Consider the following 12,831-nt stretch of genomic DNA (forward strand, 5'->3'; position numbering starts at 1 on the left):
TTTTTTTTTTTTGTTATTTTCTTTTTCAGTTATTTTTTCTTTTTTTTTCTTTATTCACTTGGTTTTTCATTCTTCTTTGTCATTTCTTCATTCTTTTTTTTTTTTTTTGTTTTTGCTTTTTTTTTTTTCTGTTGTTCTTTATTACCTATTCTCCTTTTTTTCCTCTTTTTTTTGTTGTCATTTCGTTTCTTTTTTCATTATCCTTATTCGCCTTTTTTTTTCTTATTTTTTTTTTATTCTACTGTTCTTATTGTTTATTGCGTTTTCTTTTTTTCATCTTTTTTTTTTTTTTCTTTTCTTTTTATTTTTTTTTTTTTGTTTTTATTTTCTTCTTCCTTTTTTTGTTTGTTTTTTTTTTTTTTTTTTATTTTTTTTTTTTTTTTTTTTTTTTTTTTTTTTTTTTTTTTTTTTTTTTTTTTTTTTTTTTAGTTTTTTATCTTTTTTTACACTTCATGTTTTATTCTTTTCCTTTTTTTTTTTTTTATTTTTTATGATATTTATTCTTTTTCACTTTGTACTCTTCTGCTTTCTTTTTTTTTTTTTGTTTTCGTCTTTATTTTTTTTTTTTTTTTTTTTATTTTTTGTGTTTTTATTTTTATCTCTTTTTTTTTTTATTTCTATTTTTTCTTCTTGGTTTTTTTCGAGTTTTTTTTGTTTCATTTTGTTTTTTATTTTATTTTTTTATTTGTTGTTCTTTCCTATTTTTCTTTTTTTTCTTCGTCTGATTTTTTATCTCTTCTTTCTGTATTATTAATTTCCTTTTATTGGTTTTTTTTTCGTTTCTTTTTTTCATTTCTTTATATTTCGTTTGTTTTTTTTCTTTTTTTTATTTTTATTCTTTTTTGTTTTTTTTTACTTTTTTTTTTTTTTTTTTTAGCTACGTTTTCATCTTTTTTGTTATTATCTCTTTTTTTTACATTTTCATTTTTATCCTTTTTTGTTTTTTTTTCTTGTCTTTTATTCTTTTTTTTTTTGTTTTTTGTTTTTGCCTGATTTCTTTTTTGATTCCTTCTTCTTTTTGTTTGCTTTTTTCTACTTTCTTTTTTTTCTGTCTTTTTTCTTCTTTTATTTATCATCATTTTTTTTTATTTTTTTTGTCTTCTTTGTTATTATCTTCCAATTTGCTTTTTTTTTTTATTTTTTTTTCTTTTTTATCTTTTTTTTTATCGACTTTTTGTTTTTTTTTTCTTGTTTTTTTTTTCTTTTATTTTTTTTTATTTTTTTTTCGTTTTTTTTTTTTTTTTTCTTTCTATTATTCTTTTTTCTTCTTCCTTTTTTTACTTTTTTTCTTTTTCCTTTTTTTTTTTTCTTTTTTCTTTTTTATTTTGTTTTCTTAGATTTTTGTTTTTTGAATAGTTAATTCTTTTTTTATTTTTTTTGTTTTTTTTTTTTTATGTTTTTTTCTTTATTTCTTTATTTTTTTTTTTTCTTATTTTTTTTTTTTGTATTTCTCTTATCTTCTTCTTTTCTTTCGTTACGTTTTTTTTTTCCTATGTCTTTCTTTTTTGTGGTTTTTCATTTTATTCTCCGTCTTTAATTTTTTTTTTTTTTTTTTTTTTTTTTTTTTTTTTTTTTTTTTTTTTTTTTTTTTTTTTTTTATTTTTTTTTGTTTGTTTATACTTAATTGTCTTCTTCTTTCTTTATTTATCCGTGTTTTGGTTTTTTTTTTTTTTTTTTGTTTATGTCTCTACTTTTTTTTTTTTTTATTTTTTATTTTATTTATGGTCTCTTGGTTATTTTTTTTTTTTCTTTTACTTTTTTTTTGTTTATCATTTCTTACAGTTTTTTTTTTTTTTTTTCTTTCTTTTTGTTTTTTTCTTTTTTCTTTTTTTTCTTTTTTTTTTTTTTTTTTTCTTTTTCTTTGTTTTTTTTTTATTCTTTTTTTCTGTATTTTCTTTACATTTTTTTCTCGTTTTTTCCTTGTTGGTTTTTTTTTTTTGTTTCTTTTAGATTCTTCATTGCTCTCTTTTTCTGTTTTTTTTTTATTTGTTTTTTTAGAATGTTTTTTTTTTTTTTTTTTTTTTTTTGTTTTTTTTTCTTTTCCTTCTTTGTTTTTTTTATTATTTTTTTTTTTTTTTTTTTCTTTTTTTTTTGTTTTTTTTTTTTTTTTTTTATTGTTTTCTCTTTGTGGTGTGGTTGTGTGTGTGGGTGGTTGGTGTGTGTGTGGTGGGTGTTGTGTATGTGTGTGTTTTTTTTCTTCCTTTTTTATTTTTTTTTTTTTTTCTTTTTTTTTTTTTTCTTTTTTTTTCTGTTTCTTTTCTCTTTTTTTTTTTTTATCTTTTTTTTTTTTCTTTTTTTTGTTTTTTTTTTTTTTTTTTTTGTATTTTTTTTTTATCTTTTTTCTTTGTTTAGTTTTCATTCTCTTTTTTATTTTTTTATTTTTTTTTCTTCTTTTTTGTTTTCGTTATTTCTTGTATTGTTTTATCGTTCCTTATTTTTTTTTATGTTTGTTTTTCTTATACTGTTTTTCTTTATTTTTTCCTTTTTTTTTTTTTCTCTTACCTTTTATTTTTTTATTGATTTATTCATTTGCTTAGTTTTTTTCTCTTTCTTTGTTTGTCTTTCTTTTTTTACTTAATTCTTTTGCATTATATTTTTCGTTTTATGTTATTGATTTTTTTTAATTTTTACTTTTGACTTATTCTTTCTATGTTATTTTTTTTTTTTTTTTTATATATCTTTTCCTTTACTTTTTTTTTTGTTATTCTAACTATTTTTTCTTATTCTTTATACTTTTTGTTTTTTTTTGTTTTTTTCTTCAGATTCTTATGCTCATTTCTATTTTTTTTTTTTTTTTTTTTTTTTTTTTTTGTTTTTTTTTCTTTTTGTTTTATTTTTTCTTTCTATTTTTTTCGTTCTTTTGATCCTTTTTTTTATTTTCGTTATTTTTGTTGTCTCTCATTATTGTTTTTTTTTTTTTTTCTTTTTTTACTTTTTTCTTACTTTTCATTATTTCGTTTCATCTCTCTTGTCTGTCATGACTTCCTTTTTTTCTTTTCTTTTTATGTTTTTTTTCTTTATTCTTTCTTTTTTGTTTCTTTTTGTTTTTTTTTTTTTTTTTTTTTTTTTTTTTTTTTTTTTTTTTTTTGTTTTTTTTGATTTTTACCCTTTTACTCTTTTTTCTCTATATCTTCTACAGAGCTTCTTTCTTTCCTCATTTTTTTTGTTTATTTTTTTTGGTTTTCTATTTATTTTGTTCTACGTATGTAGATCCTATTTTTTTGCTTCGTCCGGTTCCTCCTCTCTTTTGTTTCATTTATTTTTTCCTTGTTATTCTTATTTGTTTTTTTTCTTTTATTTTTTCGTTTTTTCATCTTATTTTTTTTACTTTTTGTTGTTTTTTTTATGTACAATATTCTACTTTTTTTTCAGCTTTTTTTTCTTGTTCTTTTCTTGTTTCTGCTCCTTTTTATATCTCCTTTTTTACTCTTTTTTTTTTTTTTTTTTTTTCTTTTCTTCTATTTATTTCGCTATTTTTTCCTCACTTTTCTCATGCTTTTATTTTTTTTTTTATGTTTTTTTTTTTCCTTTTTTATTTATGTATCTACTTTCTTTTTTCTTTTCTGTTTTTTATTTTCACTTGTTTTTTTGTTTAATTTTGTTTTATTTCTTTTCTGTATTTTCGTTTATTCTCTATTTTATTATATCTTTTTCTCTTTTTGTTTAGTGTTTCTTGTTTCATTTTTCTCTTTTTTTTCTTTTCGTCTTTTTTTTTTTTTTTTTTTTTTTTTTTTTTTTTTTTTTTTTTTTTTTTTTTGGTTTTTTTTTTTTCTTTCTTTTTTTTCATTTTTTTTTTTCTTAATTTTTCTTCTTTTTTTTTTTTTTTTTTTTTTTATTTTTTTTTTTTTTTTTTTTTTTTTTCTTTTTTTTCTTTTTTCTACTTCTTTTCGTTGTCCTTTGTTATGTTTTTCTTCTAGTGCTTTTTTTTTTTCTTTTTCTTTTTGGTTTTTGTTTTTTTTTTTTTTTTTTCTTGTTTTTTATTTTTTTTTTTTTTTTTTTTGTGTTTTTTTTTCAATTTTTTTATCTTCTCTTTTTTTTTCTTATTCGTTTTATGTCTTTGTTTTCCTTCTTTTTTTTTTCTTTTTTTTTTTTTGGGTTATTTTATTTTTTTTTTTGTTTCCTTTTATTTTTTTTTGTTCATTATGTGCTATCTTAGATTTTGTTTTTTTTTTTACTTATCTTTTTTTCTTCTTTGTTTTTTTTTTTTTTTTTTGCGTTTTTTTTTTTCCTCTGTCTTATATTTTGTTCTATTTGAGTTTTTTTTCTTTTTTTTTTTTTATTTTGTCTCATTCTTTTTTTTATTATTTTTTTGTTTTTGGTATCTTTCCTTTTTTTTTTTTTTTTTTTTTTTCTTTTTTTATCCAACCTGTTTGTTTTCTTCTTATTTTTTTATTTTTTTTACTTATTTTCTCTGTCTTTTTTTACTTGTTCTTTTCTTTTTTTTTTTTTCTTTTTTTATTTTTTTTTTTTTACTATTTATTTATTTTCTTTTTTCCCGTTCAAGTCTTTTCTTTTTTTGATTGTCTATCTTACTTCTTGCTTTTATTTCGATTTTCTCTTGGTGTTTTTGTTTTTTATATCATATTTCTTTTATTTACTTTTGCTATTTCTTTTATTTGTTTTTTCAGTATCTTTTTTTGTTCTGTTTTTTTTTTTTTTTTTCTTTTTTTTTTTTTTTTTTTTTTTTTTTTTTTTTTTTTTTTTGGTTTTCTTCTTATTTTTTGGGTTTTTTTTTTTTTTTATTTTATTTTATTTTTTGTTTATCTTTTTTTAGTTTATTTTTTTTTTTCTTCCTTTCTTTTTTATTTTTTTTTGTCGTTTTTATTTTTCTCTGTATAGTTGTGTGATTGTGATGTGTGTGTGTGGTTGTGTGTGTGTGTGTGGGTGTGTGTGGGTGTGTGTGTGTGTGTGTTGTGGTGTGTGTGTGTGTGTGTGTGTGTGTGGTGTGTGGTGTGTGTGTAGGAACTTGTTTGTTCCAGGGAATGACCCTGTGCGTGGGCTCTGCCTCGGACGCCCTGTTGTGCTCTGTGGTCGATCTGTGGAAATACTTAGTAATCCTCTTCTACTCCCCTGGAGGATGTGTGTGTGGATGAGTGTGTGTGGTAGTACTCTTCTTTGCCAGAATCAGTGACTGTTTCTGCCTGTCTATATCCCTCTTCACCTGAAACTGAGAACATGTGTGTGAATGTTGTAGATTGTGTTGTGTGTCTCTTGTGGTGGCTAGTGTAACTCCCATGTCGTGTGTGCCTTATAATATTCCCTGTTGTCCAGCCACCACTGGGTCACCCTCTTCCACCTTCAGCCAATGTCAACAAACAACTCATTTACACAAACACACACCACACACCACAACACACACCACACACACACACACACACACACACACACGACACACACACACACACGAACCACACACACACACACACACACACACATCAACACACACAACACACACACACACACACACATCACACACACAGCACACACACATCTCTCTCTCTCTCTCTCAGGGAGGAGTGGGACTGGCTGCAGAGGCTGTCAAACATAGAGGATGGAGAGAAGGAGAGAACGGAGGGAGAGAGGGAGGGAGTGGATCAAACGACAGACAGTAACACACCATTGCTCTACTACGAGCTACAGACTGCCCTCAAGGCCCTGCTGAAACTCATYAACCTACCTCTGCACCAGGTACACAATCACACACTCACACACACACTCACACACCCTAATATGTCTCTACAGTAGTAATAATAACTTAATTTGTATTGCGCTTTACAATACAAGTTACAAATTGTTTTGCATTATAAAATAAAATAAAGAAACATAGACAGGAGAACAATGACAGATCTTTCATCTTGTCGCCTCGGTTACTAGACCAACGCTCCAACCGCTAGGCTGCCTGCAGTGAAGTCATACATTAAAAGCCTCTTTATAAAAGTGTGTTTTCAGCAGGGATTTAAAAAGAGGCACTGTATCTGCGAGCCTGATCTCCTCTGGCAGACCGTTCCAATCTCTAGGGGCCCTAATGACAAATGCCCGGTCTCCTTCAGTTTTCAACCTAGACTTTGGAACGGTTAGCAGTGCCCTGCCAGAGGATCTCAGGCTGTGTCCTGACTCGTAGGGAGATGAAAGGTCAGAGATATAGCATGGGGCTAAAACAAGCCTTAAACGTGATTAATAACATTTTCAAATCTATTCTATTCTGACTGGTAGCCAGTGTAGAGAAGCTAGAATAGGTGTGATATGGTTCCATTTTCTGGTGCCAGTAGCTCAGGCGCAGACAGGTAAAAGCCATCTCTCATCAGGCGCTGACAGGAGCCATATTGGATGGTTGATGGTCCGGACTTTCGCGTCAATGAATAGTTGATGTTTCTTTTTTATCTTCTCTCTACCGCTGAACACTCTGCTCTTTGCTCAGAGTTGTTAACAACACAAATCAGCTTCCCAGGCGCCCCGTTTTAAAGCCATCTCTCTCCCTGAGTGTCTCACTGGCTGTGTCCCAAAATGGSACCCATTTCCCGATAAAGAGCACTACTTTGGACCAGAGATCTGTGGGCCCTGGTCACAAGTAGTGCACCACACATAGCTTGCTTCAGCTCTCTACTTCTGACGTTCCTAAACAACTGAACATATTTATTTTCTCACAAAAAATGGACGTACAGAATGTCTATAACATTTTTTCACTGACAGAATGTTCTATTCTGGCACCAGAATGATTGTAGAGCTGAAATGTTGCTTTGCTGAGTCATACCAAATGTGTTCTGAAATCTGTTGTGAATGTGTTGTGCAGCACTACTGTCCTGGGGTTTAATTATGGATCCCCATTAGTTTCTGCAAGGCAGCAGCTACTCTTCCTGGGTTTATTATGGATCCCCATTAGTTTCTGCCAAGGCAGCAGCTACTCTTCCTGGGGTTTATTATGATCCCATTAGTTTCTGCCAAGGCAGCAGCTACTCCTTCCGGGTTTATTATGGACCCCATTAGTTTCGCCAAGGCAGCTAGCCTACTCTTCCTGGTTATTATGGACCCATTAGTTCTGCAAGGCAGCTGCTACGCTCTTCCTGGGGTTTATTTATGGATCCCATTACGTTTCTGCCAAGGCAGCAGCTACTCTTCCTGGGGTTTATTATGGTCCCATTAGTTTCCTGCCAACGGCAGCGCTACTCTTCTGGGGTTTATTATGGATCCCATTAGTTCTGCCACAAGGCAGCAGCTACTCTTCCTGGGGTTTTATTAGGATCCCATTAGTTCCTGCCGAGGCAGCAGCTACTCTTCTGGGGTTTATTATGGATCCCATTCAGTTCTGCAAGGCAGCCAGCTACTCTTCTGGGGTTTTATTATGGATCCCCAATTAGTTTGCAAGGCAGCAGCTACTCTTCTGGGTTTATTATTGACCCCATTAGTTTCTGCCAAGGCAGCAGCTACTCTTCCGGGGTTTATTGGACTCCCATTAGTTTCCTGCCAAGGCAGCAGCTACTCTTCCTGGGGTTTATTATGGATCCCCATTAGTTCTGCCAAGGCAGCAGCTACTCTTCCTGGTTTATTATGGATCCCCATTAGTTCTGCCAAGCAGCAGCTACTCTTCCTGGGGTTTTATTGGATCCCCATTAGTCCTGCAAGGAGCAGCACTACTCTTCCTGGGTTTATTATGACCCATTAGTTCTCTGCCAAGGCAGCAGCTACTCTTCCTGGGTTATTATGGATCCCATTAGTTTCTGCCAAGGCAGCAGCTACTCTTCAGGGGTTTATTATGGACCCCCATTAGTTTCTGCCAAGCAGCAGCTACTCTTCCTGGGGTTTATTATGGACCCCCATTAGTTCCTCAAGGCCAGCTGCACTCTTCCTGGGTTTATATGGATCCCATTAGTTTCCTGCCAAGGCGCAGCCTACTCTTCTGGGGTTTATTATGGATCCATTAGTTTCCTGCAAGGCAGCAGCTACTCTTCCTGGGTTTATTATGGATCCCATTAGTTCCTGAAGGCAGCAGCTACTCTTCTGGGGTTTATAGGATCCATTAGTTTTCTGCAAGGCAGCAGCTACTCTTCCGGGGTTTATTATGGATCCCCATTAGTTTCTGCCAAGCAGCAGCTTACTCTTCCTGGGGTTTATTATGGACCCCATTAGTTCCTGCCAGGCAGCAGCTACTCTTCCTGGGTTTATTATGGATCCCATTAGTTCCTGCCAAGCAGCAGCTACTCTTCCTGGGTTTATTATGGATCCCCATTAGTTCTGCCAAGGCAAGCAGCTACTCTTCCTGGGTTTATTTATGGACTCCCCATTAGTTCCTGCCAAGGCAGCAGCTACTCTTCTGGGGTTTATTATGGATCCCCATTAGTTTCCTGCAAGGCAGCAGCTACTCTTCCTGGGGTTTATTATGGAATCCCATTAGTTTTCTGCCAAGGCAGCAGCTACTCTTCTGGGGTTTATTATGGATCCCCAATTAGTTTCTGCAAGGCAGCAGCTACTCTTCCTGGGGTTTATTATGGATCCCCATTAGTTCTGCCAAGGCAGCAGCTACTCTTCCTGGGGTTTATTATGGACCCCATTAGTTTCTGCAGAGCAGGCAGCTACTCTTCTGGGGTTTATTATGGACCCCATTAGTTCCTGCCAAGGCAGCGCTCACTCTTCCTGGGGTTTATTATGGATCCCCATTAGTTCCTGCAAGGGAGCAGCTACTCTTCCTGGGGTTTTATTATGGATCCCCATTAGTTCCTGCCAAGGCAGCAGCTACTCTTCCTGGGTTTATTATGGATCCCCATTAGTTCTGCAAGGCAGCAGCTACTTTCCTGGGTTTATTATGGATCCCATTAAGTTCTGCCAAGGCAGCAGCTACTCTTCCTGGGTTTATTATGGATCCCATTAGTTTCGCCAGGCAGCAGCTACTCTTCCTGGGGTTTATTAGGATCCCATCTAGTTTTGCCAAGGCAGCAGCTACTCTTCCTGGGGTTTATTATGACCCCCATTAGTTTTCTGCAAGGCAGCAGCTACTCTTCCTGGGGTTTATTATGGACCCATTAGTTCCTGCCAAGGCAGCAGCTACTCTTCTGGGGTTTTTATGGATCCCCATTAGTTCCTGCAAGGCAGCAGCTACTCTTCCTGGGGTTTATTATGGATCCCCATTAGTTCCTGCCAAGGCAGCAGCTACTCTTCTGGGGTTTATTATGGATCCCCATAGTTCCTGTCAAGGCAGCAGCTACTCTTCCTGGGTTAATTATGGATCCCATTAGTTTTCTGCCAAGGTCAGGCAGCTACTCTTCCTGGGTTTATTATGGATCCCCATTAGTTTTCTGCAAGGCAGCAGCTACTCTTCCGGGGGTTTATTATGGACCCCATTAGTTTCTGCAAGCAGAGCTACTCTTGGGGTATTATGGCCATGTTCTGCAAGGCAGCTCTTACCTTCTGGGGTTATTATGGACCCCATTAGTTCCTGCCAAGGCAGCGCTACTCTTCCTGGGTTTATTATGGATCCCCATTTAGTTCCTGCAAGGCAGCAGCTAACTCTTCCTGGGGTTTATTATGGATCCATTAGTTTCTGCCAAGGCAGCAGCTACTCTTCCTGGGTTATTATGGATCCCCATTTAGTTTTCTTCTGCCAAGGCAGCAGCATCTCGGGTTATTTCATGGATCCCATTAGTTCCTGCAAGGCAGCCTCTCTTCTGGGTTTATTATGGATCCCCATTAGTTTCTGCAAGGCAGCAGCTACTCTTCCGGGGTTTATTGGACCCATTAGTTTCTGCAGGCAGCAGCTACTCTCCTGGGTTTATTATGGACCCATTAGTTCCTGCCAAGGCAGCTTGCTACTTTCCGGGGTTTATGGACCCATTAGTTCCTGCCAAGGCAGCAGCTACTTCTTCCTGGGGTTTATTATGGATCCCCATTAGTTTCTGCCAAGCAGCAGCTACTCTTCCTGGGGTTTATTATGGATCCCATTAGTTCCTGCCAAGCAGCAGCTACTCTTCTGGGGTTTATTATGGATCCCCATTAGTTCCTGCCAAGGCAGCAGCTACTCTTCCTGGGTTTATTATGGATCCCATTAGTTCTGCAAGGACGCAGCTACTCTTCCTGGGGTTTATTATGGACCCATTAGTTTCTGCCAAGGCAGCAGCTACTCTCTGGGGTTTATTATGGATCCCCATTAGTTCCTGCAAGGCAGCAGCTACTCTCCTGGGGTTTATTATGGATCCCATTAGTTCTGCCAGGCAGCAGCTACTCTTCTGGGGTTTATTATGGATCCCATTAGTTCCTGCCAAGGCAGCAGCTACTCTTCCTGGGGTTTATTATGGATCCCATTAGTTCCTGTCAAGGCAGCAGTTACTCTTCCTGGGGTTTATTATGGATCCCCATTAGTTTCTGCCAAGGCAGCAGCTACTCTTCCTGGGGTTTATTATGGATCCCCATTAGTTTCTGCCAAGGCAGCAGCTACTTTTCCTGGGTTTATTATGGATCCCCATTAGTTCCTGCAAGGCAGCAGCTACTCTTCCTGGGTTTATTATGGATCCCCATTAGTCGCCAAGGCAGCAGCTACTCTTCCTGGGTTATTATGGATCCCATTAGTTCCTGCAAGGCAAGCACACTCTTCCTGGGGTTTATTATGGATCCCCATTAGTTTCTGCCAAGGCAGCAGTACTCTTCCGGGGTTTTATTATGGACTCCCATTAGTTTCTGCCAAGGCAGCAGCTACTCTTCCTGGGGTTTATTATGGACCCCATTAGTTCCTGCCAAGGCAGCTGCTACTTCCTGGGGTTATTATGGATCCCATTAGTTCCTGCCAAGGCAGCAGCTACTCTCCTGGGTTTATTATGGATCCCCATTAGTTCTGCCAAGGCAGCAGCTACTCTTCCTGGGTTTATTATGGATCCCCATTAGTTTCTGCCAAGGCAGCAGCTACTCTTCCTGGGTTTATTATGGATCCCCATTAGTTCCTGCCAAGGCAGCAGCTACTCTTCCTGGGGTTTTATTATGGATCCCATTAGTTTTGCCAAGGCAGCAGCTACTCTTCCTGGGTTTATTATGGATCCCCATTAGTTTCTGCCAAGGCAGCAGCTACTCTTCCTGGGTTTATTATGGATCCCCATTAGTTTCCTGCCAGGCAGCAGCTACTCTCCTGGGTTTATTATGGATCCCCTTAGTTCCTGCCAAGGCAGCAGCTCTCTTCCTGGGGTTTATATATGGATCCCCATTAGTTCCTGCCAAGGCAGCAGCTACTCTTCCTGGGGTTTATTATGGATCCCATTAGTTCCTGCCAAGGCAGCAGCTACTCTTCCTGGGTTTATTATGGATCCCCATTAGTTTCTGCCAAGGCAGCAGCTACTCTTCCTGGGGTTATTATGGATCCCCATTAGTTCCTGCCAAGGCAGCAGCTACTCTTCCTGGGGTTTATTATGATCCCCATTAGTTTCCTGCCAAGGCAGCAGCTACTCTTCCTGGGTTATTATGGATCCCCATTAGTTCTGCCAAGGCAGCAGCTACTCTTCCTGGGTTTATTATGGATCCCATTAGTTCCTGCCAAAGGCAGCAGCTACCTTCCTGGGTTTATTAGGATCCCATTAGTTCCTGCCAAGGCAGCGCTCTTCTGGGGTTTATTATGGATCCCCATTAGTTCCTGCCAAGGCAGCAGCTACTCTTCCTGGGTTTATTATGGATCCCCATTAGTTCCTGCCAAGGCAGCAGCTACCTTCCTGGGGTTTATTTATGGATCCCCATTAGTTCCTGCCAAGGCAGCAGCTACTCTTCCTGGGTTTATTATGGATCCCATTAGTTCCTGCAAGGCAGCACTACTCTTCCTGGGGTTTATTATGGATCCCCATTAGTTCCTGCAAGGCAGCAGCTACTCTTCCTGGGTTTATTATGGATCCCCATTAGTTTCGCTGCAAGGCAGCAGCTACTCTTCCTGGGGTTATTTTGGATCCCCATTAGTTTCTGCCAAGGCAGCAGCTACTCTTCCTGGGGTTTATTATGGATCCCCATTAGTTTCCTGCAAGGCAGCAGCTACTCTTCCTGGGTTTATTATGGATCCCCATTAGTTCCTGCAAGGCAGCAGCTACTCTTCCTGGGGTTTATTATGGATCCCCATTAGTTTCTGCCAAGGCAGCAGCTACTCTTCCTGGGTTTATTATGGATCCCATTAGTTCTGCCAAGGCAGCAGCTACTCTTCCTGGGGTTTATTATGGATCCCCATTAGTTCTGCCAAGGCAGCAGCTACTCTTCCTGGGGTTTATTATGGATCCCATTAGTTCCTGCAAGGCAGCAGCTACTCTTCCTGGGTTTATTATGGATCCCCATTAGTTCCTGCCAAGGCAGCAGCTACTCTTTCCTGGGGTTTATTATGGATCCCCATTAGTTCCTGCCAAGGCAGCAGCTACTCTTCCTGGGTTTATTATGGATCCCATTAGTTTCCTGCCAAGCAGCAGCTACTCTTCCTGGGGTTTATTTATGGATCCCATTAGTTTCTGCCAAGGAGCAGCTACTCTTCTGGGGTTTATTATGATCCCCTTAGTTCCTGCCAAGCAGCAGCTACTCTTCCTGGGTTTATTATGGATCCCCATAGTTCCTGCCAAAGGCAGAGCTACTCTTCCTGGGTTTATTATGGATCCATTAGTTCTGCAAGGCAGCAGCTTACTCTTCTGGGGTTTATTATGGACCCCATTAGTTCCTGCCAAGGCAGCAGCTACCTTCTGGGTTATTAGGACCCCATTAGTTCGCTGCAAGGAGCAGCTACTCTTCCTGGGGTTTTTATGGATCCCATTAGTTTTTCTGCTCAAGGCAGCAGCTACTCTTCCCTGGGTCCCAGCACAATTAAGACAGTGTATACAATTTTCATACCAGACAAAC

The 12,831-nt window shown here is 35.9% G+C and overlaps 1 protein-coding gene across 1 annotated transcript in view; it reads left to right on the forward strand.

The window, feature by feature from the left end:
* The window catches only part of LOC112075572 (ankyrin repeat and fibronectin type-III domain-containing protein 1-like), a 63,552-nt gene that overhangs the window by 36,408 nt on the left and 14,313 nt on the right, over nt 1-12,831 (forward strand). The window contains exon 7 of the mRNA XM_024142559.2: nt 5,511-5,688. Coding sequence (XP_023998327.2) covers nt 5,511-5,688 — 178 coding nt within the window. The remainder of the gene's footprint in view (nt 1-5,510; nt 5,689-12,831) is intronic.

Source organism: Salvelinus sp. IW2-2015, unplaced genomic scaffold, assembly GCF_002910315.2.
Source record: "Salvelinus sp. IW2-2015 unplaced genomic scaffold, ASM291031v2 Un_scaffold3241, whole genome shotgun sequence".
NCBI classification, from domain to species: Eukaryota; Metazoa; Chordata; class Actinopteri; order Salmoniformes; family Salmonidae; genus Salvelinus; species Salvelinus sp. IW2-2015.